This window comes from Penicillium maclennaniae (genome assembly GCF_028827695.1).
Source record: "Penicillium maclennaniae strain IBT 15551 chromosome Unknown utg000004l:1.0-3007600.0:1.0-3009580.0, whole genome shotgun sequence".
Classification (NCBI taxonomy): domain Eukaryota; kingdom Fungi; phylum Ascomycota; class Eurotiomycetes; order Eurotiales; family Aspergillaceae; genus Penicillium; species Penicillium maclennaniae.
Window position 1 is genome coordinate 852,593 of NW_026623216.1, and position 27,010 is coordinate 879,602.

General features: G+C 50.4%; 10 protein-coding genes across 10 annotated transcripts; 4 read left to right on the forward strand and 6 right to left on the reverse strand.

The window, feature by feature from the left end:
* Window positions 1-1,060: 1,060 nt before the first annotated feature.
* N7477_004501 (Glucose-repressible protein) lies at window positions 1,061-1,388 on the forward strand (the record flags this gene model as incomplete). The annotated part of the gene is made up of 3 exons (XM_056966164.1): window positions 1,061-1,075; window positions 1,133-1,316; window positions 1,372-1,388. The coding sequence occupies 3 exons, from the start codon at window positions 1,061-1,063 to the stop codon at window positions 1,386-1,388; spliced, it is 216 nt and encodes a 71-aa protein (XP_056822945.1).
* A 513-nt stretch (window positions 1,389-1,901) lies between these two features.
* On the reverse strand, window positions 1,902-3,271 carry N7477_004502 (protein kinase RIO2; the record flags this gene model as incomplete). The annotated part of the gene is made up of 3 exons (XM_056966165.1): window positions 1,902-2,917; window positions 2,979-3,123; window positions 3,182-3,271. The coding sequence occupies 3 exons, from the start codon at window positions 3,269-3,271 to the stop codon at window positions 1,902-1,904; spliced, it is 1,251 nt and encodes a 416-aa protein (XP_056822946.1).
* Window positions 3,272-3,741: 470 nt separating this feature from the next.
* N7477_004503 (proteasome regulatory particle base subunit RPN1) lies at window positions 3,742-6,730 on the reverse strand (the record flags this gene model as incomplete). Its single annotated transcript, XM_056966166.1, has 5 exons — window positions 3,742-3,768; window positions 3,826-6,138; window positions 6,195-6,359; window positions 6,423-6,487; window positions 6,586-6,730. 5 exons carry the CDS (start codon window positions 6,728-6,730, stop codon window positions 3,742-3,744), a joined length of 2,715 nt encoding a protein of 904 aa, XP_056822947.1.
* Window positions 6,731-7,150: 420 nt separating this feature from the next.
* N7477_004504 (uncharacterized protein) lies at window positions 7,151-9,266 on the reverse strand (the record flags this gene model as incomplete). The annotated part of the gene is made up of 3 exons (XM_056966167.1): window positions 7,151-8,301; window positions 8,367-8,618; window positions 8,675-9,266. 3 exons carry the CDS (start codon window positions 9,264-9,266, stop codon window positions 7,151-7,153), a joined length of 1,995 nt encoding a protein of 664 aa, XP_056822948.1.
* Window positions 9,267-9,497: 231 nt separating this feature from the next.
* N7477_004505 (mismatch repair ATPase MLH1) lies at window positions 9,498-11,891 on the forward strand (the record flags this gene model as incomplete). Its single annotated transcript, XM_056966168.1, has 4 exons — window positions 9,498-9,599; window positions 9,665-9,844; window positions 9,899-10,142; window positions 10,225-11,891. 4 exons carry the CDS (start codon window positions 9,498-9,500, stop codon window positions 11,889-11,891), a joined length of 2,193 nt encoding a protein of 730 aa, XP_056822949.1.
* A 697-nt stretch (window positions 11,892-12,588) lies between these two features.
* pps1 (tyrosine/serine/threonine protein phosphatase PPS1) lies at window positions 12,589-14,787 on the reverse strand (the record flags this gene model as incomplete). The annotated part of the gene is made up of 4 exons (XM_056966169.1): window positions 12,589-12,712; window positions 12,764-12,820; window positions 12,876-12,996; window positions 13,062-14,787. The coding sequence occupies 4 exons, from the start codon at window positions 14,785-14,787 to the stop codon at window positions 12,589-12,591; spliced, it is 2,028 nt and encodes a 675-aa protein (XP_056822950.1).
* Window positions 14,788-18,167: 3,380 nt separating this feature from the next.
* N7477_004507 (phosphoinositide binding protein ATG18) lies at window positions 18,168-19,692 on the forward strand (the record flags this gene model as incomplete). The annotated part of the gene is made up of 5 exons (XM_056966170.1): window positions 18,168-18,219; window positions 18,278-18,432; window positions 18,504-18,663; window positions 18,717-19,590; window positions 19,644-19,692. 5 exons carry the CDS (start codon window positions 18,168-18,170, stop codon window positions 19,690-19,692), a joined length of 1,290 nt encoding a protein of 429 aa, XP_056822951.1.
* A 786-nt stretch (window positions 19,693-20,478) lies between these two features.
* On the reverse strand, window positions 20,479-21,662 carry N7477_004508 (uncharacterized protein; the record flags this gene model as incomplete). Its single annotated transcript, XM_056966171.1, has 4 exons — window positions 20,479-20,565; window positions 20,612-20,682; window positions 20,743-21,297; window positions 21,410-21,662. The coding sequence occupies 4 exons, from the start codon at window positions 21,660-21,662 to the stop codon at window positions 20,479-20,481; spliced, it is 966 nt and encodes a 321-aa protein (XP_056822952.1).
* A 1,972-nt stretch (window positions 21,663-23,634) lies between these two features.
* N7477_004509 (nucleobindin SSP120) lies at window positions 23,635-24,299 on the reverse strand (the record flags this gene model as incomplete). The annotated part of the gene is made up of 2 exons (XM_056966172.1): window positions 23,635-24,119; window positions 24,173-24,299. 2 exons carry the CDS (start codon window positions 24,297-24,299, stop codon window positions 23,635-23,637), a joined length of 612 nt encoding a protein of 203 aa, XP_056822953.1.
* A 233-nt stretch (window positions 24,300-24,532) lies between these two features.
* On the forward strand, window positions 24,533-26,968 carry N7477_004510 (uncharacterized protein; the record flags this gene model as incomplete). Its single annotated transcript, XM_056966173.1, has 1 exon — window positions 24,533-26,968. One exon carries the CDS (start codon window positions 24,533-24,535, stop codon window positions 26,966-26,968), a length of 2,436 nt encoding a protein of 811 aa, XP_056822954.1.
* Between the last annotated feature and the right edge of the window lie 42 nt (window positions 26,969-27,010).

A 27,010-nucleotide genomic window follows, 5' to 3' on the forward strand; every position in this document is an offset into this window, starting at 1 on the left:
TAATTGCCTTAAACGCACTCATTGGGAAGTATTTGAACAATGGACTCTACAAAGACTGTCCACAATCTGCAATGGTTTAAAAAGAGCCGGTTGGCAGCTTGAAAAGGAAGGCTCATGTGGCAGTAGGGTATTTCACGGTCTGTATCCATCAACATGAACACCATAGCATCCTAGCAATCTTTCATGGTCTACTTTGGATCATCAATCTTTTGTCCTTAGGTTCAGAGCAGGTCTGGCTATTCTGAAGACTGCCTGCATAAGCTGCCGAGGCTGCAGGTGGACGCTACAGCAGCAATGCTGTCGCCACAGGATCAGCAATTTGCATGGCCCGAGAAAGGACACGGTCTACGATCTCGACCATCTCGGTCCGCTCCGAAATGTCAGATCGACAAAGCGTCGCGCATCCTTGATTTCTGACCTCGGCCACGCCACCTATGCAAACATGTGCGACCCATCGGCAGTCAGCCGCCACTGACTCAACAGTGCTACTGTGGCGTTTGAATCTATTTGATCTGAAAAACTATTCTGGCATCGCGCGATCGGAGCCAAACATGGTCCGTGCGGCGCCGCTGACGACGATCGGAAGATCCCGAGATTCCGCAGCTGCACTTTTTGTCCCGTGGCGATCCTCAGAGGGTTTCGTGGGGTTTGAGGAGGTGAACCATGGCCTGTTTCATAGATAAAATCAGTATGCGTAGAGATGTTAGAAGGGCATTCATGACGTGGTGGACAAAGTACGACTGTATAGTTCAGCCTCATCGGCCCTTTCCATAGCTGGGGGGTTTAAACAAGATCCAAGACCCCGGATCAAAAGACACTTAGCCCCGGAAGTCTTTCCCACGTCCCGCAATACGGTTCATGGGGCTACGATGACGCAGTAGATCTCCTAAAAGCAAGGAACCCAGCTAAACATCGTGAAAGCCTCCGGGCTCAAGTCGAGGATAAATACCTCGTGGTAGCCCTCCACACTACCTCTCTTTTCTTCATCACATCCACACTCTCAATAACTCAACCATCGCTTCTTCAAAAAACTCCCAATCTTACCAATCCTACCTTCACAATGGAGACCGTCAAGGTTCGTGGCCACCTGCAAGACCCTGCCCTCCCATACCCAATACTAAGAGACATCTAGAACGCTGCCAACTACGTCGCTGAGACTATTCAGGGCGCCGGTGCCACCGCTTCCAAGGAGGCCAACAAGGAGGTCGCCAAGGACTCCAATGCCAACCTGAGCACCCGCGCCAACGCCGCCGTCGATGCCCTCGGTGACAAGAAGGACGAGCAGGTCCACAACACCAAGGCTGATGTCCACAAGGGTAAGCAAAGTATCGAGGACGTTTGGATTGAGAGCAAATCTAACGCAACTTATAGAGGCTGCTAAGCACTAAGTGTTCAACACCTGTGAACAGCTGTGGAAGAACGGCTATTACCCCGTTTGACACTACGGCTCCCGCATGCATCACCTCGCTTCCTCTGGATGTTTGATGATACCATGGTTTATAATTTAGCATATATCTGCATAATAAATATATTATTCTGATAACACCGTGTTTCTTCTTTTTTTTCTTTCTTTCTTTTTGTTCCTGATGGGACCGAGTCATGATCGTGTTCTTCAGTTTGTCATTGACGTATTTACCTCGGGTGTATGCTCTGATGGCCAACATAATCAGACTCAGTGGATGTCATAGTAGTCCATTGACGCTGAGGTCAGCTTCCGTTGATATGGAAGCGCCGGGCAAGCCTCAAAGACTCACTTCTAGTAGTGAATGAAGAGAAAAGGTATGTGGTGGCTGCGTATCGTGGACATGCTTTGGTGAGGCCATTTACAGTCTAGATTCATCACTCGTGGTCATTAGAGTACAATCATGCAGGATGCAAGGTTTCAAGGACTCCCAGGTCATCTACTTTTCGGATGATCCCGAGATCTCCAGTGCTTCTAATCGCTGGGCACTCTCGTCTGCCGCGCTAGACTGCTCTGGTTCATCTTCATTCATTTCCTCTTCCTCGGAATTTTCTTCCTCCTCGGAGTCATCCTCCTCTTCCTCGTCTCCTTCACCTTCACCCTCGCCCGCATTGGCGCCAACTTCCTCCATATACTTCTCAAGCTCGCGTGCCATCTTCCTTGAGAAACCAGAAGCCTCGACCTCGACATCAAGTCGTTTGCCAGGGTTCTTCAAGAAATTCTTCCGCGCATCCTTGAAAAATGGACCTGGCGCGTCACTAACAAAATGATACTTTCGCTGGAAAAACCGCTTGATACAGTTCACATCACGATCAAAGTACATCTCCGCATTCGCATGATCAATAGAGACCATCTGCGGGAAATCAATGACAATCGGAGTCAACTTGATCTGATCATCATGCGCATCTTCAATATCCGGAACATTGCCATCCGCATCCGGAATCACTTCTTCTTTGATAAGCAAATTGAATTCGTTAAAGTCACCATGAATCAAACCAAAGCGCGCCAACTCCAAAATCATATCCATCAACTCAGAGTATAGTTTCGCGGGCTTGGCAACTTTGGCGATCTGACGCAGCGGGAACGCATCAATCAGACTCATGACAATGGTGTGCCGGTTCTGTGCAATGGGTTCGGGAACAGGGAATCCGTTTTCGCGGAGGGCCTTCATGAAGGCGAATTCTTTCATCGCGGCCAGGCGCGACATGTACATCCAGGATCCGGTGTGGCGGTGTCGGAGGTAGTCACGATTTGTCTTGACGGTTCGGAAGGAGATACGGCCGAGACGGTGGATCTTCAGAATGCGTTGTGCTCCACTGCTGTGCGCGACCACGATAATATCTGATTCCTTGCCGACGCCGATCTGGTTGCCGACGGAGTAGACGACTTTTTGCTTTTGGTGTCCGTTGAGAGCGAGGTAATCGAGACCACCGTAGGTGAGGCGGTATCCGTCATCTGCAATGCGAGATATATGAGTTAGTGTTTTAATGACGAGATACGAGGATGGAACGCGTACACTTTGCGTTCTTCACTTTTGCGATCAGGTTAATCTTGGCTAGATTCGAGATGGCGCGATGCACGCCGCTGCCACCTCGGAGACCCGAAAGCTGCACGATGAGTGGGGTCGGAACAACTTCGTGATTTCGGCTTCCGGTTTCAACCTAGTAGAGGTGATCAGTGTTAGTTATCTGAAGATCATCGCGAGAGACCGCTCTAAACACGGCGGGGTGGAGGGGCTGATAAGTACCCCGCAAGAACTTTGAAATCCTCACTTGTGAGGTAACGAATTGCCTTCGCGTCGAGCTTCATATTTGCAAGATCTCAGAGTCCTTGGCCTGAGAATAGGCAGATCTTTGGCGTAAAAAGTGTAGGGCTGTCGCTGGAAAGAGTAACGCGGAGAGAAAAAAGTGATAAGCTCATAGCCCTAAGCCCTATTTCCTCTTTGGGCGAGTACCTTGTTGAACATCGCTATCAATCTACACGACGATGCCAAACACGAAGCCGGGAAATGACTTGGTTATGCTCGAGGAATAAAGTCAGAATTTAATCGTCGATATTTCACACATCTAGTAGAGCACATAGCTCTAGTCCCCATGACCGCGATGTAGTCTCCACAAGATCCCCAGTCGACACAGCCTAAGCCGTCTGATATACCAAATCCAGAAGATGAAAAAAGTTCATGCTATTCCTCGGTCGTTCTGAATACATTAGATTCGACAATAACCTGACCGCTATGTGAGGCTCGTCGTAAGGATAGGTTGTCTGCTTTCTCTTCTGCCTTATTCGGGATTTTCCCAGTCAGGGTTCTAAACGGTTCGTTAGCAAGCATACTTGGGATGACGTGTCAGATCGGGGTGGCTTACCTTGCGCAGAATGACCAAGCCCTCGAGTGTGCTGCTAAGGGGGATATACTGCTCGTCTTCCAACTCAGCCCTCTCACCATGTGACAGAAGCACCGGTGTGCTCTGGGTCTGCCATCCAGTGATAGTCTTTGGCCGACCAGCCTGGCCGACGACGTCCACGGCCTGACCCACGCGCACGTTGACGGTAAGCGGGTTCAGGTCCTCATCAAGAGTCACGAGGAAACGTGGGAACATGGCGGTAATAAGGAAGTAAAGCAGGTAGTGGCTATCGGCCAAGATGAAGTCCTTGGCATCAATTAAGGATACAAGGACTGTGAGCAGACCAGCCGCCGAGACTCGGGAAAGGACCTGGCGGTCAGTGTGGAAGGGGTTGAGCGTCATTGTGCCCTTGCCCATGTGAAGAAGACCTTGAGCGATGCGCACCATGAACAGGGAGTTCTGGTCACGGTGGTAGTAGCTAGCCAGTTGACGCAAAAGCTGTGCCAGACGAGCGTTGTTGGTACCCGCACCGCAGAGACCCATGGCAAAGATGGCGTTAATGGCAACATCGTTGTCATTGTCGTGACTGTATCGAGACAGGGTGTCGTAAACCTTCATCTGGGGGTTGCTGGGGCTGATCAATCCCATAGCAAGGGGCACAGCCCGGCGAATGTTGGGAGAGCCGTAGTGCATGAGATGGCCGAATTGACGGAGAATCATGTCCTGGCCGACATCCTCGCCCATGGCAATGAGGGACAAACCCAGGACAGCGTAAGACTGAACAAGCTCATCACCCTTGTTCTCCTCCTTCTCCTCAATAATGTCATTGCAGATGTGAAGAAGTTCTTGCAACTTGAGCACAGTTCCGGTACCGGCCCAGGCACACACTGAGGCAAGGACGGAGGTGGGCTTGGCCATAGGGTGGTCAACAGCCTTCAGGATGTCGAGGATAACGTCAACCTCCTCCTGCCGACCGAAGTAAAGTAGTGCAAGACCCAGAGCCATGAATCGTGTCCACTTGTCCTTGAGCTGCTTCTGGCGCTCCTCATCCATCAAAGTCGTGGCAATGGCCTCACTAACCTGGTGGTTTGATGAGCCAACGAAGATGAGACCAAGTGAGACCGCTGCCATAGCAGAGAGCTGCATATCCAAAGAAGAATCCTCTACAATAGGAAGAAGAATTTCAAGGAGGTCCTCCTTGTTAGAACCAGCATATGCCAGACCGAGGCCCATGATAGAGGCAACTCGCATGGGCACGTTCTTGGCCTCTAAGTTGTCGGGATCACTCAAGAGTGCAAGAGCCGGGTCCGAGTCAAGACGGACTCCAGAGTTCAGAATACCAATGGCAAGCAAAGCACCGGCCTTGACCTGGTCCTCCGATGCGTAGGTGAACTTGTCGATCTTATCCAAGCCATCCTCAACATCCCGGTGAAGAAGCATACCCAGCGACGCTGTTGTGGAGAGCATGCCGTCATCCTTGGTCTTCCACACCCACGGGCCTTTCTCACCCTCAACCAGCATCATTTTGTCGTTACCAAAGCCGGCATTGGCAAAGGAGTTGACAAAGGCGCTGGCCAAATTGTGTCGTGCTGAATCAAGGTTGGTGAGACCGGCTCCGCGGCTACTCTCCAGGTGTGTTTTGTAGATATCCTCGGGCATCTTAGGGTCCAGAATGTTGAGCTCCTTTCCAAGAGACTTGAAGTGCTTGGGAATGGAGGTGTTATTAAGGCAGTCATTCAACGCCTCACCTTCCTCGTCCTCGGCCGGCAAGTCGAGCCAAATCTGCTGTCGAGCAACGAGGAAAGCCATTTGCTTCTTAAGGGACTTGTCGTCGGTGGCGTCGATATCACTCTTAATGAGATCGATGTCATTCAACCGAATGGCGAGTACGATGGCCTGGGTCAATTTGTTGTAACGGACGTAGATCTCGTGGGCGGTGCGGAGGAATTGCTGGTCTTCGGGGTAAGTGAGCAAGTTGACCATGCTGACCATGTACAAGCAAACTCGGGAGTAAGTGTTTTCATCCACAAAGCGCGGGATCTCCTCGATGATCTCCATCTCGCTGAGGAGATCGACTGCATCAGCGTCGGCGTTGTGGCTGAGGAAATGAGGCACCAGCGACAAAGCGAGATCCACCAGGTCTTTGGTCTCCTTCTCGGCATTCAACCGATTCTGGTATTCTTGTCCAATCTCCAGCGCCAGGTGTCGAATGTATTCGTGGCCCCAGGAGGCAAGATCTTCCGACTTAGCCAATAGGCGGTATTTCAGAGTCTCCAGCTTGGTCTCATCTCCGTAGGTCATACCGAGCACGGACAGCATATCAGCCAGCGAGTCCTAAATAGAGGTATGATCAGAAGTTGCTAATTGGAATGGCTAAATATCAGACCAACCTGAACGGGGCCGGCTGTCCACTTCTCGTAAAGTGCTGCCAGGTCATCGTAATGCGGACGGAGGAATTTCAACGGCTTTGGGACAGCTGTCATGGAAGATGTGGAGGTCTTAATGAAGTTCTTGATCGCGTCCAGGGCAGGACCGTAGAGTGAGGTGTCGGGCTCCTACGAGCAGACATTAGCATCAACGTCATCGTCCGCTTGAGGTGAATTTGGGGGCCGCCATACCTTTAACCGCTCCACGAGCATCTCGAGCTCATCTTTCAATTGCTGGTCTTCTTCACTGAGCTCATCTGGAAAAAGGTCAGCAATTTGATTTTAAGCCGTGAAGCATGCCGCAGAAGCTACACGCTTCGCTCTGAGAATGTTGCAAAGTGTTGTCGCGACTTACCGTCCCGGGGCTCCTCGTCCTTCTTCTTGCCATCCTCGGTGGTCTTCTCATCATTTTGGGGCTTCTTGCCGTTCAACTCGCGAACGTCTTCAACCTTGCCCTTGCCCTTGTCGGCACTTGTTGGCCGTTCGCCCTCGTTCGCCATTTCTGACGGGTATCTGGCGACCGGTTCGTTGTGTGTTCGAGGTTGCGTGACAGGGGTTTTGAGAATCGATAGATGAAACTTGCAGCGTCACAAAGGAAATGAGAGATAGACACCTGCAGACGACGGGTGATGCAGTTGATTGTAAGCTGGAGTTGGAAGCGCAGAGAGCTCGGGCTGGTGCAGCTCCCGTATTATGTCAGCGCCAAGCTCTCGTCATTGTTTTGCCTCGACACCTCGGAAATCATGAACGTCGATCCACTAGATACAGAAGGTCCTATCTACAAACTTCGTTGTATAGATGCTCAGTAGATATAATAGTCTGTTTGATAGGTTTCCCATGCTTAACTCCAATACAAAAATGACAGGTGTGCAAGATTAAAATCTGCAGCGGGTCATGCTAGACGTTAATTGAGCCAATGCTCAACCAAGACAGAATAGATCTAAGCCGGGACCCTCGGTTACTTTGCTGTCATCAGTACAGTGTCCATACTTTATACGGAAACTGTCGGCATAGTCCCTGGTTTGCCTCAGATTTGTCTCCGGTGTCATTTCCTCTCCGTTATAAGAGAGCAAGGACAACTCTTCAATGTCTGGAAGACCCGATTCAAAGAGCTCAACGAGAGGCATAATAGTCGTTGCTCCAGTCAACGGCCTCTCCTGAGATAAATCATCCACAAGGGGCTCCAAGGGCTCATCATGACTATTGATATCAGGAATTGGTCTCTTGCCGGTATTGAGGCTGACTTCATGGGCGAATTCTTCCGGGGGGTGGTACAGATCATGATGAATGGTAACAAATGATGCCGCCGAGCGGCCCGGGAATGATGGGTACAGCATGTAGTATCCCTTGGCCCGCATTAATTCCAGCAGGTAATCCATAAAGGCCGGGTATCTCCTGGACATGGTCTTGTCTTGTGAAACAATATTAATTTGCGTCTCTGAAATACCCAGACGACTGGATAAGAAAGAGTGAAATTCAGTCCATTTGTCACCGAAAAACAACGCTGCGTTGCTGTTCGGCGCTTGCCACAAGAAAGATGGGATTGAGCTCAGTTGAGGTTTCTTGGTATCATCCACTGATAGCATCGAAGGCGGATTGAATGGTCCTCCATCGATTGTGGGTTTTGTAGAGGGTAGTTCCAGAGAGATTCCCATGAGATCCACCGAGGTGTACTTAGCCCTGGCCGACTGTTTGTACTGCAGAATGTTGTACATGAGGTAGTGATAGAATGAAGGAGCTACTTCCGCCTGAGGGGATAGCAACAGCAAGTGGTTCAAGTGGGGGTTCATTGGGTAGAAGCCTTCCACCGTGCGAATAGAAGATTCTGCTGGATCCATGTAGCGTGGGTCAATACGTCGCCGGAGAGTGATGCGTCCCGCAAGCTGGGACAATCCTTCCAACTTCTGTAAGATTCCCCGTAAATTAGGGTCAAGAGATGGTGGAAGCTCAATAGTCAAGCTAGGCATTGATCCCAGGTAATCTGCAGCGTCTAAGGACCGGATGAGTCTGATCAAGGATCCTGACGATTTGGAAGCGTGAACCACCATGTCAATACGAATCTCGTTCCAGACTGGTATCAAATGTATCAGTATCAACAATTTTCAATCAAGCGGCTGCTTCTCTAAGGGAAGTTACCTTTCAAAGCAGTGCTATCGATGAAAGACATCCACATGATATCTCTAGAAGCTGAGGGGAGCGCGATATGGGGAATAGCAGCTTTTTGCTTATGGACTTGCACTCCATCCCAGAAGAATGTGTCTTCCCAGCTTCTTCTCTGCGTGATAATAACTTCTGGAGCCACATATGCCTGGATCAAACCCAACCCTCCAGCCACAGCTCGTTCCATGCGAGCATCAGAAGAATCTGCCAAACGATCCGGTCGACTGTCTGTTAGAGAGATCAGCACTACCATAACATACAATTCAAAAGGCTTTTGAACGAACCATGCCAAGTCATTGGGCACTCGGTATCTACAATGCCGTTCACTATTTTGATTCCTTCGATAGAAACTTTATCCTTCCCACCAAGTACAAAATGTACATGGTTCAGCTTCTGTCGTGCCATCTGACAGGCCAAAGGTAGCATGTCCGAGACACTATGAAGGCTCGATGCTGCAAACAGCACGGCATGGCTAGCCGTGTGCTCCGACTGCTTGCTGTGGGGAAGAGACCGAGCCAACTCGTAGAATTTGATCGCCCCGTCAAAGGTTTCTTCCTCGTCATTTATGTGCAGCACTCGGTACGGTGGGCTATCGGTTTTAGATACGACTGGTGACTGAACAGGAAGTTGCGGAGAAGGGTGTCTCAATTGTGCGATTGCCGGGTTGTATCGTTCGGCGGCCGGGGCGATGTCCGTGGGCATGTGTTTGAAGAATTGATAGAGGGCTACCAGAGCGATGACAATGATCAAGATACGCCGAGGGCGTGGGTACACGCGACTTTGTGCAGGACGAAAGCGAGTTTGATCGAAGTGGAGATCGTCGTCCTTCTTGCCCAGCTCCTCGTCGGCGCGTAAGGGCATCTTTGCGGGCGCCATGCTATAACGCGGATGGCGTTGAAGCCAGAGGATCTGCAAAGAGCATTGAGCCCAAAGGTTTATCAGAGTTCAGCAACGCCTAGGGTGGGAGAGGTGCGTAGGGGTCGAGAGGACGTAGAACCATTCCTCATCGAGTGAGAGATCGACGGCTTATCATCTTATCGCCAACCTGAGCTCCGCGTTTCTTATCCACTTCACGCCGCGCGCACGCGACGAAGAACAATGAGCACCATGGCTGACAACATGGATCTGGATCATTCTGATCAGCGTGGAACTAAGCGCGCCGCGGAGGAGGCAGAGGTCTCTGAACTGTCCAGGCCTAAGAGAATCAAGGTACGAGCAACCCCGGGCATCCAGTGGCGCACTATGCAACAATCCATGCTAACGAGCCTCCGCAGGCCCTTGATCCCGATGTCGTCAACAAGATCGCCGCCGGAGAGATCATTGTTGCTCCAATGCACGCTTTAAAGGAACTAATCGAAAACGCTGTCGACGCAGGTTCTACCTCGATCGAGGTTCTGATCAAGGATGGAGGATTGAAGCTGCTACAAATTACGGATAACGGGCATGGAATCGATGTGAGTCCATATCTCTTTCTAGTGAATATAGATAACCTGACTGGCCACCCCAAGCGCGATGACCTTCCCATTCTTTGTGAACGATTCACCACGTCTAAACTTAAGGAGTTCGAGGATCTCTCTTCCATCGGCACATATGGATTTCGTGGCGAGGCCTTGGCCAGTATCAGTCATATCGCTCATTTGACGGTGACAACTAAGACGGCTGGGTCTAGCTGTGCCTGGCGGGCACATTACGGTGATGGCAAATTGGTTCCAGCAAAGCCAGGACAAAGTGCCGCCCCCAAGGCGACAGCTGGTCGAGGGGAACACAGATAACGGTAACTACCGCAGCATTTCTGATGATTTTTCAGGTCTTTAATGGATGCAATAGGTCGAAGATTTGTTCTACAATGTTCCTACTCGCCGCCGCGCGTTCCGCTCTGCAAGCGAAGAGTACGCTAAAATCCTCGACGTTGTTGGTCGATATGCAGTACACTGTTCCGGCGTCGCCTTCTCATGTCGCAAGCATGGAGACTCAGGAGTGAGTATCTCAACTCCTTCTGCTGCCAGCATTGTCGACCGCATTCGCCAAATCCACGGTAGTGCCGTGGCAAACGAAGTGGTCGAATTTGAAGCTTCAGACAACAAGCTTGGCTTCCGTGCCTCGGGCTTAGTTACCAACGCAAACTATCATGTCAAGAAAACCGTTGTCCTCCTCTTCATTAATCACCGTGCCGTGGAATCAACCGCCATCAAACGTGCCGTGGAACAGACATACTCCGCGTTCTTGCCCAAAGGTGGTCACCCTTTCGCGTACATTGATCTGGAAATCGAGCCTCATCGCGTTGACGTTAATGTTCATCCGACTAAGCGCGAAGTTAATTTCTTGAACGAAGATGAGATCATCGAGATGGTCTGCAATGAAATCAGATCTAAACTTGCCGAAGTGGACTCCAGTCGAACATTCCTCACGCAGAGTCTTTTGCCTGGTGTTCAGACTATTGATACCATCCAGCTCGATCAGGGCTCTGTCAAAGAAGGTGGACCGGATGGAAAGACAGCAAGCACACCAAAAACACCGGCCTCGACCAAAAGACCATACGAAAACAGCCTCGTTCGGACAGACTCCAAAGTCCGCAAAATCACCTCTATGCTTGCACCATCTCCTGCACAACCCGACACGCCTACCACCCCGGGCAATCAGCCATCATCTATACTGGATGACAGTCTTCAATACGAAACCACAGACCGCCAACCCCTCCGTATCGCCCTCACATCCGTCAAGAACCTCCGTAGCGCAGTGCGCGCTACCATGCACAACACATTAACGGAGATGTTCGCATCACTCACCTATGTCGGCCTTGTGGATGAACGACGACGCCTAGCAGCCATCCAATCCGGAGTGAAACTCTACCTAGTCGACTACGGTCTCGCCTGCAACGAGTTCTTCTACCAAATCGGGCTAACAGACTTTGGAAACTTCGGTGTTATCAGGCTGGACCCTCCGCCAAAGCTAGTGGATATACTGAAGATTGCCGCCGAGGCAGAGCAGCAAGAACACCGCAGCAATGACCCAGACGCAGAAACCATCTTCGCCAACGCCGCAGAAATGGTAGCCCAGACCCTCATCGAGCGGCGTGAAATGCTGGACGAATACTTTTCATTTAAAGTCAGCCCAGAAGGCGACCTTCTCACAATCCCCCTCCTGTTAAAGGGGTACGTCCCTTCATTAGCAAAACTTCCTCGCTTTCTACTCAGACTCGGTCCCTACGTGGACTGGTCCGGTGAAGAAGAATGCTTCAGCAGCTTTCTCCGTGAACTAGCCGCTTTCTACACCCCAGAACAGCTCCCAGTCTCGCCATCCAAAGAGGCATCCAACCCAGAAGAAGCAAATACCCGAGAAGACCCAATGATCACTACCCGGCGCGCGCAAATGACCCGAATGCTGGAACACGCGGTATTCCCTGCACTCCGCAGCCGGCTAGTGGCAACGTCGCGAATGCTCAAGGGCGTGGTGGAAGTTGCCGACCTTAAAGGTCTCTACAGGGTCTTTGAACGATGCTAAGACTTAAGTTTAGAATTGAGAGAAACATTCTTATTGACACATCAATACGTATCATGAATCAAGTGAACCCCCCACATGACTGGAGGCCGCAGAAGATCTGGCACTGATCGGTTTTGAAAACCGCGCCTTCTTCGTCGCGAGTAAGTCGAACGTGTATATCAATAGGGAAGAAGGCAGGTAGGCAAACAACAATAAGTCCGGACTATGTAATTTTAGAGTCAAGACGTAAGAAAAAGGAAGGCACGGAAGGATCACCACTCATAGAAGCAACGGTATTCTTGATGCGACCGAAGCGAAAAGATGGAAACAACAAATGTAGAAAATGAGAATGATAAAGAGTATAAGAATGATGATGAATAATGTAGTAAGAGTCACCGTAAGGACAATGTCCAAGAGGAACAGAAAGGGGGAGGCTAAAAGATGAATAAGAAAGGCACTAGAACACGACATTGTGAGGATGGTGAAAGCATTGCATCTTTGTTGATATTCCATATCAAATCCAGCAACGCCAAGCGCCATGATCCAGCGACAAAATATTCCTCGTAGCAGTCGTGTGTCAAATCGTTCAACATAAATGCGTGCTCCCACTTCAGTGTGCGAATACGGCAACGTAATAGAAAGAGATTAAGAAATATGTAGTGAGGTCGGGCGTATGGTGGCAATTACAGGTTGTCACAAGTTGAGCTTGGTTGCTGTCCTAGGATCGAGAGTAAGGTTTGTTGAGGAGGGCGATCTCGCGGGCGACAGTTGGCCATTCAAGTTCGCGTTTCAGGCAGCCTCGTTTTTTCATTTGATCTTCTTCCCATTGGAGGAGTTCATAGCTGAAGAGTGTTAGTGACTGGGGAGTGTTGGGGGCGGGTGGAGATCTTTACACAAAGCGGAGATGGGGCTGGATAATCACGTTGAGACGTCTAGCTCGCACAAAGCAACTAGGTAGGGATTAGTTGGGGGATCGAATGTAGGACTGTAGAAAGGTAGACATACTATGCGCGAGGGAAGGAGAGACCTTTGATTTTCATCACCTCGGCGATGCAGATGCTGGCGGATCGGGAAACTCCAACGCGGCAGTGAACCAGGGTAGCTTTGCCTTCTTCTTTGTCATGTTCTAAATCTTCGTCAGTGATATGTTCAAGGCCAAAACTAGACACAATTTCAATGCATCTCACTCACCGAGGAATTCCAGACACCTGTCGATCTCGTGCCAGAGCGGATCAATACCGTTATCTTGAACATTGTCGATGTACATGAGGTTCTCTTTGCCCCATTTGGCACGGGTTTCGTCGGTCCACGACACAGGCTCTCCGATGCTCAAAACGCGTCGGATTCCAAGTTCCCGCAACAAATCCGGGTTGTTGGCGTGATTGAGGTTACCCAGGTAAAGGTACGGGAGAATACGACTGGGCAAAGATCCATCCATCTTCAAGAACCAGTTTGGATCCCAAATCTCGGAGGTGTCAATGTTGTGATTTGTCGGACTTTCTTGCAAAAGACGGGACTGAATATGGCTTAGAAACGCAACGTCCGTCGGGTAGGCGAAGAAGTTCCGGCCTTTTTCACGATGCAGACGAAGCCAAGCTTCGTGCACAGGAACAGCTTCGGCGAACATGAAATAAGCAACTGCCAGCACGGAGGTCTCGGTATAGCCGTCTGCGCAATGGATGTAGATTCGACGAGGCTTCTTCCCGGGATGGGTCATGGCGATGTCGCCATCACGGTCAGCCACCTCATGCGGATCTGGATGAGTGAGGTAATACATCCATCGGACGGTGGCGACCAAGTCTTCGACTTCGCGGGTGTTGCCTGATGGGAGGACAATGGAGCCCGATGAAGGGAAATCAATTCGCTGCGGTCCTTTTTCCAGCTTCGCATCGACAGTGGCCAAGTAACGGGGCCCGGGAATACTGGCGAGATCGCTTGCCTCGATCATCAGATCATAGGGATATGTTTCGGGCTCTTCGCAAGCGTCAGGTCGCAACATGTAATCAGGAGTTGGTCCGAGCCAAACATTCTTTGAGATCTCCGATGCGCGAGACATGCTGCACATCTCCAGGCGTTCTTGTTGAGAAAAGTCCAAGACCCGCCCGGTAAGTACGCCATCCGCGTTGATAGCAACCAGTTGCGGGCGCTTCTTTTCAATGTGGTGGAAGGAGCTCGTGACTACAAAGGTGTTGTAGGGTGGGCGTTCATGCATGGGATCGTTCTTCATGCGCCAGGCCTGCTGGGCCATCGCGAAGTCCTCTGCTAGGGCAAGAAGCTCCGACTTGCTGGCGTGGTCATCGGCATAGACCACAATATCTGACAGATGCGCGAGCTTGGCAGTCTGGATTTGGAAGTTTCGAACAGAGAAACCGTCCGGAGGGTCGGCCATCAAGAACCGCGACGTGGGTGAGATGACTTCGTTGGGAGCGACGGCCCCTTTGAGGCGCGCCTTACTCAAATCTCCACCCAGTTTGACCACGGTGATACCGCGCCAGCATTTCGGTGGCCGGCGCAGTGATTTCCTACGGCCTGAGAAGAAGCCCAACTGTAGATGATTATCCGGGTGAAGACCATGCAGCCAGGGGAACATCTGCGATGGATCGGGCAATGGCTGCGCTGCCAGGTGATCGAGCGCTGAAGACAGGGTTTCGGCATCGATAGCATAGATATTAGGTGCCGGCGGAGAGGAAATGCGCACAAAACCATCTGCCGGGTAGAGAAGAGAAGATGTCTGATCATTGGAGGTGCATTGTGCAGGCGTCTCCCGTGAATCGGCAGGCGAGGGGCCTGTTGGGCACACGGGCAGATGTCTGGTTGGAATCGGGCTCGGTCGTCGATTGACGGAGATGGCGGATGGGATGGGTGATGGGGGAGGGGTCGAATGGCGCAGCGCCTGCTGAACAACAACGGTTGCCATGATGGAGAGTTGACGATCGCCAGTGGTTCACAGTGAGGTTCAGTGAGGTTCAGTGAGGTTCAGTGAGATTCAGTGAGATTCAATATCACACACTATTCGGCAGGCGGCGCAACCAGCAGATCACATTTCTTGGAGCAGAAAGAAGGAAGAAGAGGAAGAAGAGGAATCACTTAATCAGACATGGAGACAGGAGCATGCGAGGGGGGGGGAAAGTGAGATGTACAAGTATAACACGGTACAATCATACGACGGAGATAAGGCTAGTAAGGGGCCAGGAATGAGTCGGGAGTGTGTTTGAATACTCCAGAGAGCTACTGTTTTGGTCTCATCATCGTCATTCCCGATGGCTTCACGACTCCGCCGCTCCACTTAGTTATCACGATTAGTACTTGAACCGGCTGGGACCCTAGTGACTAAAGAGCAAAGGCGTACCCCGCCTGGAACATCCTCGTCCATTTCCACGGAACGCGCTTCTACGGCACCAGCAATCTATGCCCAACCCCAATCACGGTCCCCCGGGGCGGTTTCCGATGACGCTGAGATTCCTCGATTGTTTCCCGAGCTCCCTCGGTCTGGATTCCTGTCCAACGGGCATCGTCTGTGCGGCCCCTGCACCACCAGGATGACTCTCCCCGCACCCTCGATACCCACTCGGAGACGCTCACCCTCCAGTGGCAATTTACCCAGGCCCGTCCGTCCATGAGAAGGGAGGGTCAGGAAACTCAATTTGCTCCAGGCGCAAGATTGATCTTGGAACCCAAAGTGGGTTTCACTATCTAGAGTACAGGAGTCCAGAGTCGTACGTTTGTCGCAGGGCCGACCCCGGATCGTCCGTCTGATCCACCTTCAAGTGGGGGATGCAGGAGAGGCCCAAACCTTTTGAGACTGGGGATTGCCAAAAACCGGAGAGGATGAACAAGATACAAATCATCAGTCTCACCAACGCTAGTACAGACGCAGAAACCGATATCGATGCCTAAGAGACAGGTATCTCACTAACGACTATCAAACCGGTGTCCGAGTCCAACTCATATGTGTGTCCAATGTACCACAGGGAGGGTGAAAGGGGAGGGGAGGGGGAAATTCCCCCCTCGCGTAATGTTTGCCATCTCAACCACACAACTCTCATCGACGGGCCAGTCATGGGTCGGCGATTCCAGGCCTAGGCTAGTAATCGCAGGATGCGGGAGATGTCAGGCGAGTCGGCGTCGTACCCTCGGGCTACTTTATGTTGATCTTGTCGCAATTGCCGGCCGTGTTGGGCTAGCCCCTGCGAAGGTTTGGGCGAAGTATCAAGGTGGGATGCTGACAACATTGAACTCTTGTGGCGAGGCTGCCAAGAACTTGGCCCGGTGACGGGTACGCCTGGTAATTCGCTATCTGGATTATGTATTGGGGTTGATTGGGAAGATATGTGAGAGTGGAACTAGATAGCTCCCGGTTATGATATGCACTGCGCGGCCTCGGGCAGGAACAGGAGCCGTGCGTCGATCGGACTAGCACATTGGCTAAACTTCTACATCATGATGAGAAGGGGTCTTCCTTTTTGCCTAGATAACTCCAACTCTGCTGATACGAGGTTAGGCATATGTATGATGAAACCACATCGGAAGCAGTCCCAAGATCCGGGATTAACTTGAATAACAAAACTCTAGAGATACATTGGAACATGAAATCTGGAGCTACCCCAACTGGAAGCATTGATCGTCGGAAACAATAGCGGCTGCTGTTGTCATCAAACTCATCAAATTCGACTGGTGGAACAACCTGTGAAGGCCGTCTGCCTAGACCCGTGGAGGACTCGCATAATGCGGGTAGTGACTGTCTGTTACGATCTTAGCCGGTGGTATTCGCGAGGTACTACTCTTCAAATCCGGTGTAGAATACGATACCTGAGCTTTTCACAAACCGGTTTATGGCCGAGTCATTGCTGAAGTATCACGGCTTGCGCAGGCGACGTGGCCGGTAAACAGTGGCCCGGACCCGGCGAATGCATTATCTGGTTCAAAAAAAGGAATTCATAGAATGCTGTATGGATCGTCAGCTGTGTCCAAGTACTTCAACAACGGTGTCGAGATCAGCAACGCTTCTGTTTTCGTTATCAGTCGGCGCGGGATCACTCTTCGGTGACAATGCGTTCGACATGGAGCTGGTACTCAAATCCATCTAAAATTTTACATGAAGCTGCGAAGCGGGGTTTCACTATGTTTTGAAGGTCTGCCATTTCAACTTGGAAAGAGTCCCCATTGAGATAGGGGGCCTCAAGGCGAAACATCCCTGAGGACATGATCACTGCCCATTATTCTCGATGCTGTTGTGTCAAAGATCTTCAGCCATTGTTTAATCCTCTTGCACCAGGCGATCGTCATCGGTATCTCCTCGTGAAGGGCGGGTGAGAAACGCACGCCAAGAAATACATTGACAATGAAGGGGAATGAGCCACCGTCGCAGGGTCAAATGCTTTTCACCAAGACGTCAGACTCGTTCAGATCTCATGTTTGGGTACCGCACTAGACCGAGCGAGGATCGCAGATCCTCATGGAATCTTGTTGTGGGGTTTATTCTACCTCTCAAGCCGTAAGCTCCTGTGTGTTGCTAATAGCATGGCCATGCTACATGAGCCTTCATAGTCCACTTAGACGGGTACGGCGTCTCAGCCATGGAGCCACCTCTGCTCATCAAAAAATTCGCTGAAACGGTCCGTACAATCCTGTCCCAGTGTAATTGTCCACAGGCTTGCTTGTGACACGACTCCTGACTCGCAGCACAGATGCCACAAATGTATCTCATTCCTGAACCATGGTAGACTCTTCACCGTGGAAAAAGCCCTTGGAGACATTATCCGCGATTGATAATGGGCGATCAGCGTTGGGACTACACAGCAAACGAACCACGGCTCGGGGTAGATCATCCTGGAGGATTCGCTCAGGCTGGAGCCGATACCACCATTTGTCAGCGATACTGTAAGCCAGAGGCTGTAGGTCACAAGCTCAGATCATATCCGCAAGGTCTGCAAGATCAGATCGTGACCAGACGAGCAAGCTCTGAAGGGGGTAGGTGTTGGTGGGAGAGAAGTTGTTATCGATAAGCGTCTTCGTAGGCGGTGGGTAATCAAGGTGTGGCCCAAGCGCGGCGACTCTCGCTTGCGAACGACCAAGTCCGCGCCAGGGATATCCGGATATCGAATCTTCGCTTCTCCACCTCCGTCGTATTTGCAGAACGACCTATTACCCACAAGAAATGATATGCGCTGATCGGTGACGGGCGACTACTCCCTTTCTCCCCTCCCCCGCCAGCTCCCCTCAGCGGGGTCACCATCCGCCGCGCTTGTATCCACCTTTTGGCGATCCGACTCCCTGCGCTTCGAGTCTACCGGCGAAATGGCGATGAATTTCGTAACCTTTAACCAGGACTACAGCTACCTGGCTGTTGGTGAGCTTCTTGCCTACGCAGTCTAGCCTCTATCGCGGTTTTTACTGACATCAGCCAGCCACGTCCAAGGGATTTCGCATATTCACCACTGAACCTTTCGCCAAGAGCTACGAGACTAAAGAAGGGAATATAGCAGTGATTGAAATGCTGTTCTCAACTTCGTTAGTTGCACTCATTCTATCGCCCCGCCGGCTGCAAATCACAAACACCAAGGTTCGTCAGAGCTTATCAGGGCGCCCGCCATGCAAAAGTGATATGAAACTGATAAGACGACTTCATATTAGCGTCAATGCACGATATGTGAATTGACGTTTCCGACGACAGTTTTGGCTGTGAAACTGAATCGCAAACGTCTCGTCATTGTCTTAGAAGATCAGATCTACCTCTATGACATCCAAACCATGAAGCTCTTGTCCACCATCGATACGTCACCGAATCCACATGGTATGCCGTAACGCTGGATCTTTATGTCTCCATGGTCACTAACATAGAATCAGCCATTTGTGCCTTGACACCGTCGTCAGACAACTGCTATATGGCATATCCTCTACCCCAGAAAGCCCCGACATCAATAAAACCTCCAGCTCATGCCCCACCAGGAACAACGCATGTCTCGCCGACTACTGGAGATGTTCTCATATTTGACGCACACAAGCTCGAAGCAATCAACGTTATCGAGGCTCACAGGTCTCCGTTGGCCTGTATCACCTTGAACAGCGAAGGGACACTGCTAGCAACGGCCTCGGACAAAGGCACGATCGTCCGCGTTTTCTCAGTCCCCGACGGTCATAAGCTCTACCAGTTCCGACGTGGGTCCATGCCTTCGCGCATCTTTAGCATGTCCTTCAACACCACATCAACACTTCTTTGTGTCTCCTCTTCCACTGAAACCATTCATCTCTTTAAATTGAGCCAGCAAGGTCCACCCTCCGAAGGCTCTCCTCCATCGCATTCTTCAATCAGCCGCGAGTCATCTCTCGGAACCAGCCAATTTGGAAGCTCGCATGAGTCCGACGAAGGGGTTGGGGAGACCAGTGCGAACCTGGCCGCCCGAAAGCACAATGGCACTTTGATAGGGATGCTTCGCCGAACATCGCAAAATGTCGGTGGAGCTGTGGCCTCAAGAATGGGGGGATATCTCCCCAAGGGTGTAAGTGAAATGTGGGAACCAGCACGAGACTTTGCCTGGATCAAGATTCCACGATCCAACCAAGCGCAAGGTGGGAGTGGCGGTCCTGGACCTCTTCGGAGTGTTGTTGCTATGAGCAATAGCTCTCCCCAAGTAATGGTCGTTACTAGCGATGGTAACTTTTACGTCTTCAACATCGACCTGTCCAAGGGTGGGGAAGGAACCCTTACGAAGCAATATTCGTAAGTCTCGACGCACAATTTCGTTTGATCTGGTTTCACTAATTGATTTTCAGGGTGATAGATTCGACTGACCGGCTAGGAAACCCACCGATGGATTTCTGATCAACATCTCCCTTGTCTTCGTGATGACAACGGCTCTCTGCATATTCCAATAACGACTTCTTGACTCAGTCCATTGGCCTTCTCTCTATACATCACCTCAAAGTCAAGAATTTAGTCGCGTTCTCCCTTCCATTTCCCTCCCCTAGGAAGGAAGACACAGGAGCGTTGGTCCGTGGTAGTTTCTTTCCATGAGGTCGCTCATGACATTTTTTGCACATTGCTCTCGGCCTCTTTCGGCCTCATTTCCCTCGTTCCGAGCTTTAGCGATTCAATTCTCCGTGTTTGGCGTCAGCACCCATGCTCTGCGTTCGTTATCTTTGGTTTCTGGTGGATTTGTTTTCTGTACATGTGACGGCTGATTGCGAGCCTCAATTTTCCTGTGATAGTAGTTCATCACTGGATTGCAATCAATTGATATGACCCTTTCCATCTTCTAATTCCTCCTAATCCATAGCGACACGTAACCCAAGATAGGTGTGAGTAATTCCCCTGTGTAATGGGCAATTGCACCGTGCGAAGCACACGGACCCTATACTGGTCTTAGCTGTCGATGTTACCTTTCCTGAGTCAAGTCATTAGGTTATAAAATGGAGATGGTCGAATAAGTTTGGCGGATCGAACCAAATATTGTCTATCTCTATCTCTAAACTATGTACGCATATAAATTTGTCTATGTCCATATCTATTTCTTTGTCCATGTTTCTGCTGACAATCACTTCGGGCTTATGTATGCAAGGCGGCAAGCGGCGGCTTTCTCGGTGGCCACCTCCGGCCTGATCTTGCCCTTCACGGTAGGCTCGACGTCCCCTCGGCCCAAAGTGGGTCGACAAAGTACACCAAACCGTGCCCGATAGCAGCGGCAAGTGGTCCAACCTACGTAAGGTTAAACAAGCTCTTCATGCGTGACAGGCAAACTTACCCAGTGGATCCAGTGATAGGAAGGAAATTCCGACGCCACATAAGCACCGAAACATCTAGCTGGATTAAGACCTGCATGAACCGAGTCAGCTAAACGCGCCCTCTGTGTATCCACTTCTGCCTAGAACTGACTTGCTCCAATATAGCCTTCACGAGTGAAGGCTGTGCCCCAACTGACGATTCCCAGAACGATCCCCACAAACCACGGAGCTGTGGCATGGCCAAAGATTTTAGCCTGTCGTGGGTCAAGAGCAACGCCAAACGCCAGGAAAATGAGGATGAGGCAAGCTATGAATTCAATCACGAGGCCTTCTTTGGGTTTCACCATTGACGTATCGATATGACATCCTCCTACCGTGATTTCTCGACTCCCGTAGGCACTGTGTAGCATGAAACCAGCTAAAGCCCCACCAAAAGTTTGCCCAGCCAAGTACAAGACCATGCGTGGGAAGGAAATAATGCGCGCAAAGAATGTGGCAAGTGTAATAGTCGGGCTAATATGGCCTCCACTCGATGGAGAAAAGGTATAGATCAGGAGCGGAGTCAAAAGGAGATTGGTGATGCCTCCAAAGAGTGGAGAGAAGAAGGTGACAGTAGCGTAAACGCCGGCCTGGGTTTTCGGGGAAGTCGTCGCAGCAAGTGGATGCGTCGTGACCCAGCACGAGATGAAAACATTCATCATACTAGCTATACATAACCAATTAGATTAGCCTCCCATATCGTGGTTCAAGGTTGGGTCGGGATGAAGGAATTTCCAAGTCCGGAATATCCTCAAAAACAAAATAAAAAAAGAACTCACCAACACATTCCAGCATCGCAAACTTGTATAGATCGGCACTCAGAAATCCACGGAAATCAAAAACCTCGGCCAACGTCATGCACGGTGCAGCGTCAGGCACCTTCTCCAGGACTTTCACATTCCGAGGGTCATGCCGATCGACAACAAAGTCCTGGTTTCCGCCGAGCCGCCCAGCAAAGGGGGCTATGGCCGGCTCCATATACGGGCGATCGTCCTTGGTATCGAGTTCATGCTGCGGAAGATAAGCCACCATATTGACTTTCAAGGCGCGACTAGGCAATCGGCGTAAGACAATCCTCGGGGGTCTGCCGTTCACCGAAGCAACGCAAGGGAAAGCGCGCTTTGTGGGTCCTGCTACAGACACGCATTTCCGAGACCGCCTTCCACATCAGGCCCAAAGCTCGATCGTAAGGACGCATCAATTGGAGAGAGATCTGTAATTTTCTGCGAATCATTGTCTTCGAGAGGCTACTTTGTAATTTTTCCGTGCATAAATGTTTTCAATTTCAGTCTACGTAGTTACTTAGAAGATTAATAATGGAAAGGAGTAGTGACGGCAGTACGACTGAACGGGAAGGCGGTGCAGGTTCGGCACGGCATGTGTTTTCGGATCAATCCCGGCTCCTATTGGGTCAGTCTGCACATAGACTTTCTCTATCTGGTCAAGTTTGCTTTTTTTTGGAGATCAGCGTTCGCCGACTTGGCCGACCGGCGAAACTCATGAATAGACTGATCCCACAGCTTTATTTGGGCATATGGCGAACGGTTTTCTTAGAGGATAAAATTACTCCATGAATACCATATTATCGAGACTGAGTGTGCCGCAATTGTAATGGAAAGCAATAGCGTCTTGAGCCCCTATTGTGATACTGCAGATAAGCCCCTTTCTAGAGTAATCATCTATGCCAATTCTCAAGTTTGCACAGTCTAAGTTTTTTGTTGACCACACTTTAATAAAGACAATCGTTCTCTTTCCATGATAAATATTGATCACGTTGGCTCCATCTATCGTGATAGCCTTACGTACAAAAAATGGAGTTGGAGATCGCCGCGGAACATTAGTCAAGGAAATAGCTCACGCCTGTAAGGACCTCTCCGAGCGTGGCATATCCTTCTCGCATAGTCCAACTATATGAGAAACGTTCAAACAATAGCCTATTTGCATGACATTCAATTGTAAATAATTGGCATTGAATCTGGAAGATTGTAATGCTGCGGCTCGGCCTGAAAAAACGTATCCATCGTGCCTACAACCGTGTGCCTGAATTTACCTATGGCACCCATTTGGTTTGACAGAACAACAGAACACCATATCTCCAAATATTGCTATAACGCTGTATATGCTCAGGCACCGGGTTTGTTAAATCTCCTCATGTCCCACAATGCCACAAAAAAAATAGAATAAACATACAGTGCACCGATACTCAGGAATCTGAAATGCAATCCCTCTGATATATCAATGGCATGTGTATGAAGAGGGACGGACATTGACTCGGGGGCATTCAATTGTTGATGTCTTACAGAGCTGCTCGAGTAATGTTATACAATTTGTTCAAAGTACGTGGCCATGATATATCTATCCACTCAAGACTTATCTTCAAAGTCATCAAAAAGGAAGCTTTGAGAAAGTATTCAGGAACAAAGGAGGTATAGGGAGACCCTTGTAGAGATGTCCAGAAAATTATGTTCCTCGCTTGATTGTATTTTGGGGCATTGACCAGGCGAAACTGCGTGGCACCAAGCTTGCACCTGGAATGCCCGAACATTGGATCATTGAAGGAACGAGATTCTAGACCCAGTCCTCAGCAACTGCCATGTGGGGCGTGTCATGGCGTACCGTACATTCTGGGGGCTTAGAACGCCATTTGAGACATTCAGTACATCGCCTGAAGCACCCGCGATTGAATCGGCAGAAAATGAATCGAATGCACACAGAAAGAAGGTAGCTCCATTTGTACTTCCATGGGACCAACGGAGATGTTTCTCGCTGACTGCGGTATCTGCAAGTTTCTAGCGAGTGAAAAAAGTTAAATCGCAAGGACATGAGTACAATGTTCAATTCACATCAAACGTCCATTCATTGTCCCAATGAGGTTGGTTCATGATGATTCGTATCATTAGGTAGGTCGAAGGTAACACATGTGGCCAAGAGCCACAAGACCTCTCCAAAAGTCCAATATGTCAGTACTTATATACATAAAAAAAGACATGATCCCACAAAAGCTTTAGAAGTTGCGGCGGAATTTTTGAGGAATGTTGACTTCCACGATTTGCATCGTCTCGAGCTTCTCGAGCCTCATTTCAGCAGCCTCCATCTCGTCATGCCTCCTGAAGTGCTCGATATCCTGAGGGTGAGTCAAGTCCTCCTCCTTTGCGTCGTCGCCGTGGAATTTCTCAAAGTGGTGAATCTCGTATTCATACTCCATGTCGCCATGGTGTCCTGGTCCATATCCAAGGTCGGGCAGGCGCACGCCATCGGCGATCGCCTTCATCCAGGCTTCACGGGTAATGAAGCCCGTGTGGGAAGGGTCAAAGAGATCAAAGACAGTGCGGACAGCGGCCTGTTTGCTGGATTCGCTTACGCCGTTGTTGGATTCATCGTCGAGACCGTACGTCTTGCGGACTTCGTCGACAGACCATGACCCGGAGGAATCGTAATCGTGCAACAAGAAGAATGAGCCCGCGTCAAAGGATTCGATGTGATGTTCCTCTAAACCAATGATTAGCGACCTTGCGAATGCTTTGAGGTTCTTCGAGTCGTACCCATCATGTGTCTCGTGGCCCAATCGTTAGACGGCGGTTGGTCGCTCGAATGAGATCCATGAGCATTTGCGAGGCCACTGCCAATTGCGAGCACCCCAGCGACAAAGCAGATTAAGCGACCGGCCATTGTAGAATGTAGTTGACGAGGAACTGGGAAATGTATCCTTGACCCCAGAACAGGAGATGCAAGCGGACAAGCTTGTTTGCTCTGTTTGCACGGGCGATTTGCGTTGCCGGAATTTCTCGCATTGCACGATTCATTGTTTTCTCAACCCCATTGCAGCATCGGACTCCGCGGGGGGTCTCATTGACCCTTTACCTTATTCTGCGCTACTATTGTGTAACAGATATGCTCCCATAATGCAGAATTTATGGTCCCGCGCTGCACGGTCACAGTCGTCCTGCCGCTGTGTCTCGTGTCTGAGTACGACGGCTAGCGGAGTCACTTCGCGGTCGGCAGGCGCTGCCAGCAAGAAAAAACTGCGGATTGGAAACTCTGTGACCGCGCTTTACACAAGCATCTTCGCCGCCGCCGCCCTTGCCGATGCCAGAGCCAAGAGTCAACGTCGACATGACTGGGAGGAAAAGATCGCGGCTGTGAAGGCCGAGGTGAACGAGTTGGTGGACGAGGAACAGCGACTTCTGAAATCATTGGAGTCACGGAGAAGAAATACCCGGGGAATCAACCGATTGCTACAGGTCAGAGGGCTCGGTACGGTCATGAACCTTTCTCCCGCGCCTGGACGAGTCACGCCAAACCAGCCAACAAGGTCCTTCCATACTGAGCGCAGTCTGCTCAGCGGTGCCAACGCACAATCGCTCGAGTCTACACTAGCAGAAGAGGCCGCTAGTTTTGAAACTGCTGCCGAAGCGGAAATTGATGACATTGGCATGGATGACGAAGCGCTACCGGGCTGGGCCCATGACGATCCCTTGCGCGTCAAAGCTATTCAGAAGCTTGCAGTGAGACAATTTGCAATTCGCCTTCTTCTACGGCCGATCATCGCCCATCGTTATTCTGGAGTATCGATGAATTACGCTGCCGATTTTGATCTGCCCCAAATTAACACCCCGAAACTTTTGGAGGAACTCAACACCGTCCGGCATCGAATAAGGGCCCTCAAGTCTAATAGATATGCGCACTATGACGATGTGATTGGTGACTATGCTTCGATACCGCAGGAAGCTAGACGAAAAGACGCCGAGCGTCTTGACGCAGAGTTGAATCGGGACATCGAGCTATACACAAAAGAGCAGATGTCTCTGCAAGAACTTCTCATGCGAGTATCCAGCAATCTTCTCGCTTCGGCTGAGCCGGACCGGACCGCTGCCTTCCGATACATCCTCATTGCTTTCTCGCAAGCTAAGCAGAACGACGTAAATGACCTTCTCCTCCGCGCCCTCCTTCCAAATGGCTTCAATATGAGCACGTCACTCATCATCACCATTATCACATTCTTTCGCAAGTCCAAAAATCTCAAAGACTTTGATCTCTTCCTTCGAATGCTCAGTGGCAACGGCGTCTACTCTTTGAACCTCGGTTCTCTTGGTCGTTACCGAGTTCGGAAGGTGAATGGCTTAGAAATCGTCGTCCCACCGCTTGACAGTAACAATCCAATGATCTATTGCGAGCTGATCGCGGCTGCATTACGTTTCGACCAACCCGATCGAGCTGACGCATGGCTTCAAGCAGCGCGAAGGATAGGCTTTTTCGATAACTTCACAACACTGTTCTACTACATCCGATTCTACAGCATCCGGCAAGATTGGGAGAAAGGTATCAACGCATTAAGGAGAGCAACCACCTTTCTGGTTGCCTCAACTGACCATCAGAGCCATATGGTTGAGCGCCTGCTCATGCTAATGGTCCACCTCTGTGACTCCTGCGGCAAGAAGGAGGTTTCAGAAGTCTTAATCACAGCGGCCATGCGCAGTGGATTTGACCCGGCCATTCCGACTTTGCAGGGTGATGTCCTGCCAATTGTAGATCGCGACTTCGCAAGATGGACAGAGGCCGCTCAATCATCACCCAGAGAGAACGCCAATCGGCCTCTATGGAAGAAGTGCTTTGACTTTGTCAACGACTTCGGCGAAGAATTGAACGAATTCGAAGCAGAGAACCACGCATTAGCGTTAGATCGGGCCAGCTGGCTTGCTCTTCATGCGCAGGATGCATTCTCCACAACTCTTGCCAGCAACACGTTACACGATAATATCGGAAAAGATGCGAAGTCAACTACAATATCCTCGGCAGCCACGTTGCGGACCATCAACAGCCCACGGAAAGCTCAAAATGACGAGATGGCCACCCTGAGGAACGAAATTGACCAGCTTCGGGGCCTGGTATTTGAACTTCGCAAACATCATATTGAATCTTCAATCAAAGAAGATGTTCACGAAGTCGAGCAAGAAGCCCCTTCACAACCCGCCGCAACCTCATCTACCCCCGCCCCTGAAACCTCTCACACCCCTAAAAACGTCGAGTTCGAAAGGATATCCGAATTGATCGACAGTGGTCGCACGCTGCCTCAATCGAAAGGTAGCTCGCGGCCATTCACAAGGCGATTCCCAAAGGACACGCCGACTTCCAATAACTTAGCGCAAGCGGATCGACCCAAGGGGATTTCGCACAATTGCCAGTGCGATGGCCAAGAAAACCGCTCGACAGAAATGAGCCAAGTGCTTAGCGCGGGAAGTTCACTGTTTATTTATCCTTGTACATTACAATATACCTACACTCTCACGGAGAGGTTCAATACCAATAGACGAGATGTATTTATTATTGAGAGAATCTAAAAACACATTCTATTGTACTTTGTAAAGCTCTAGCAAGCTTAG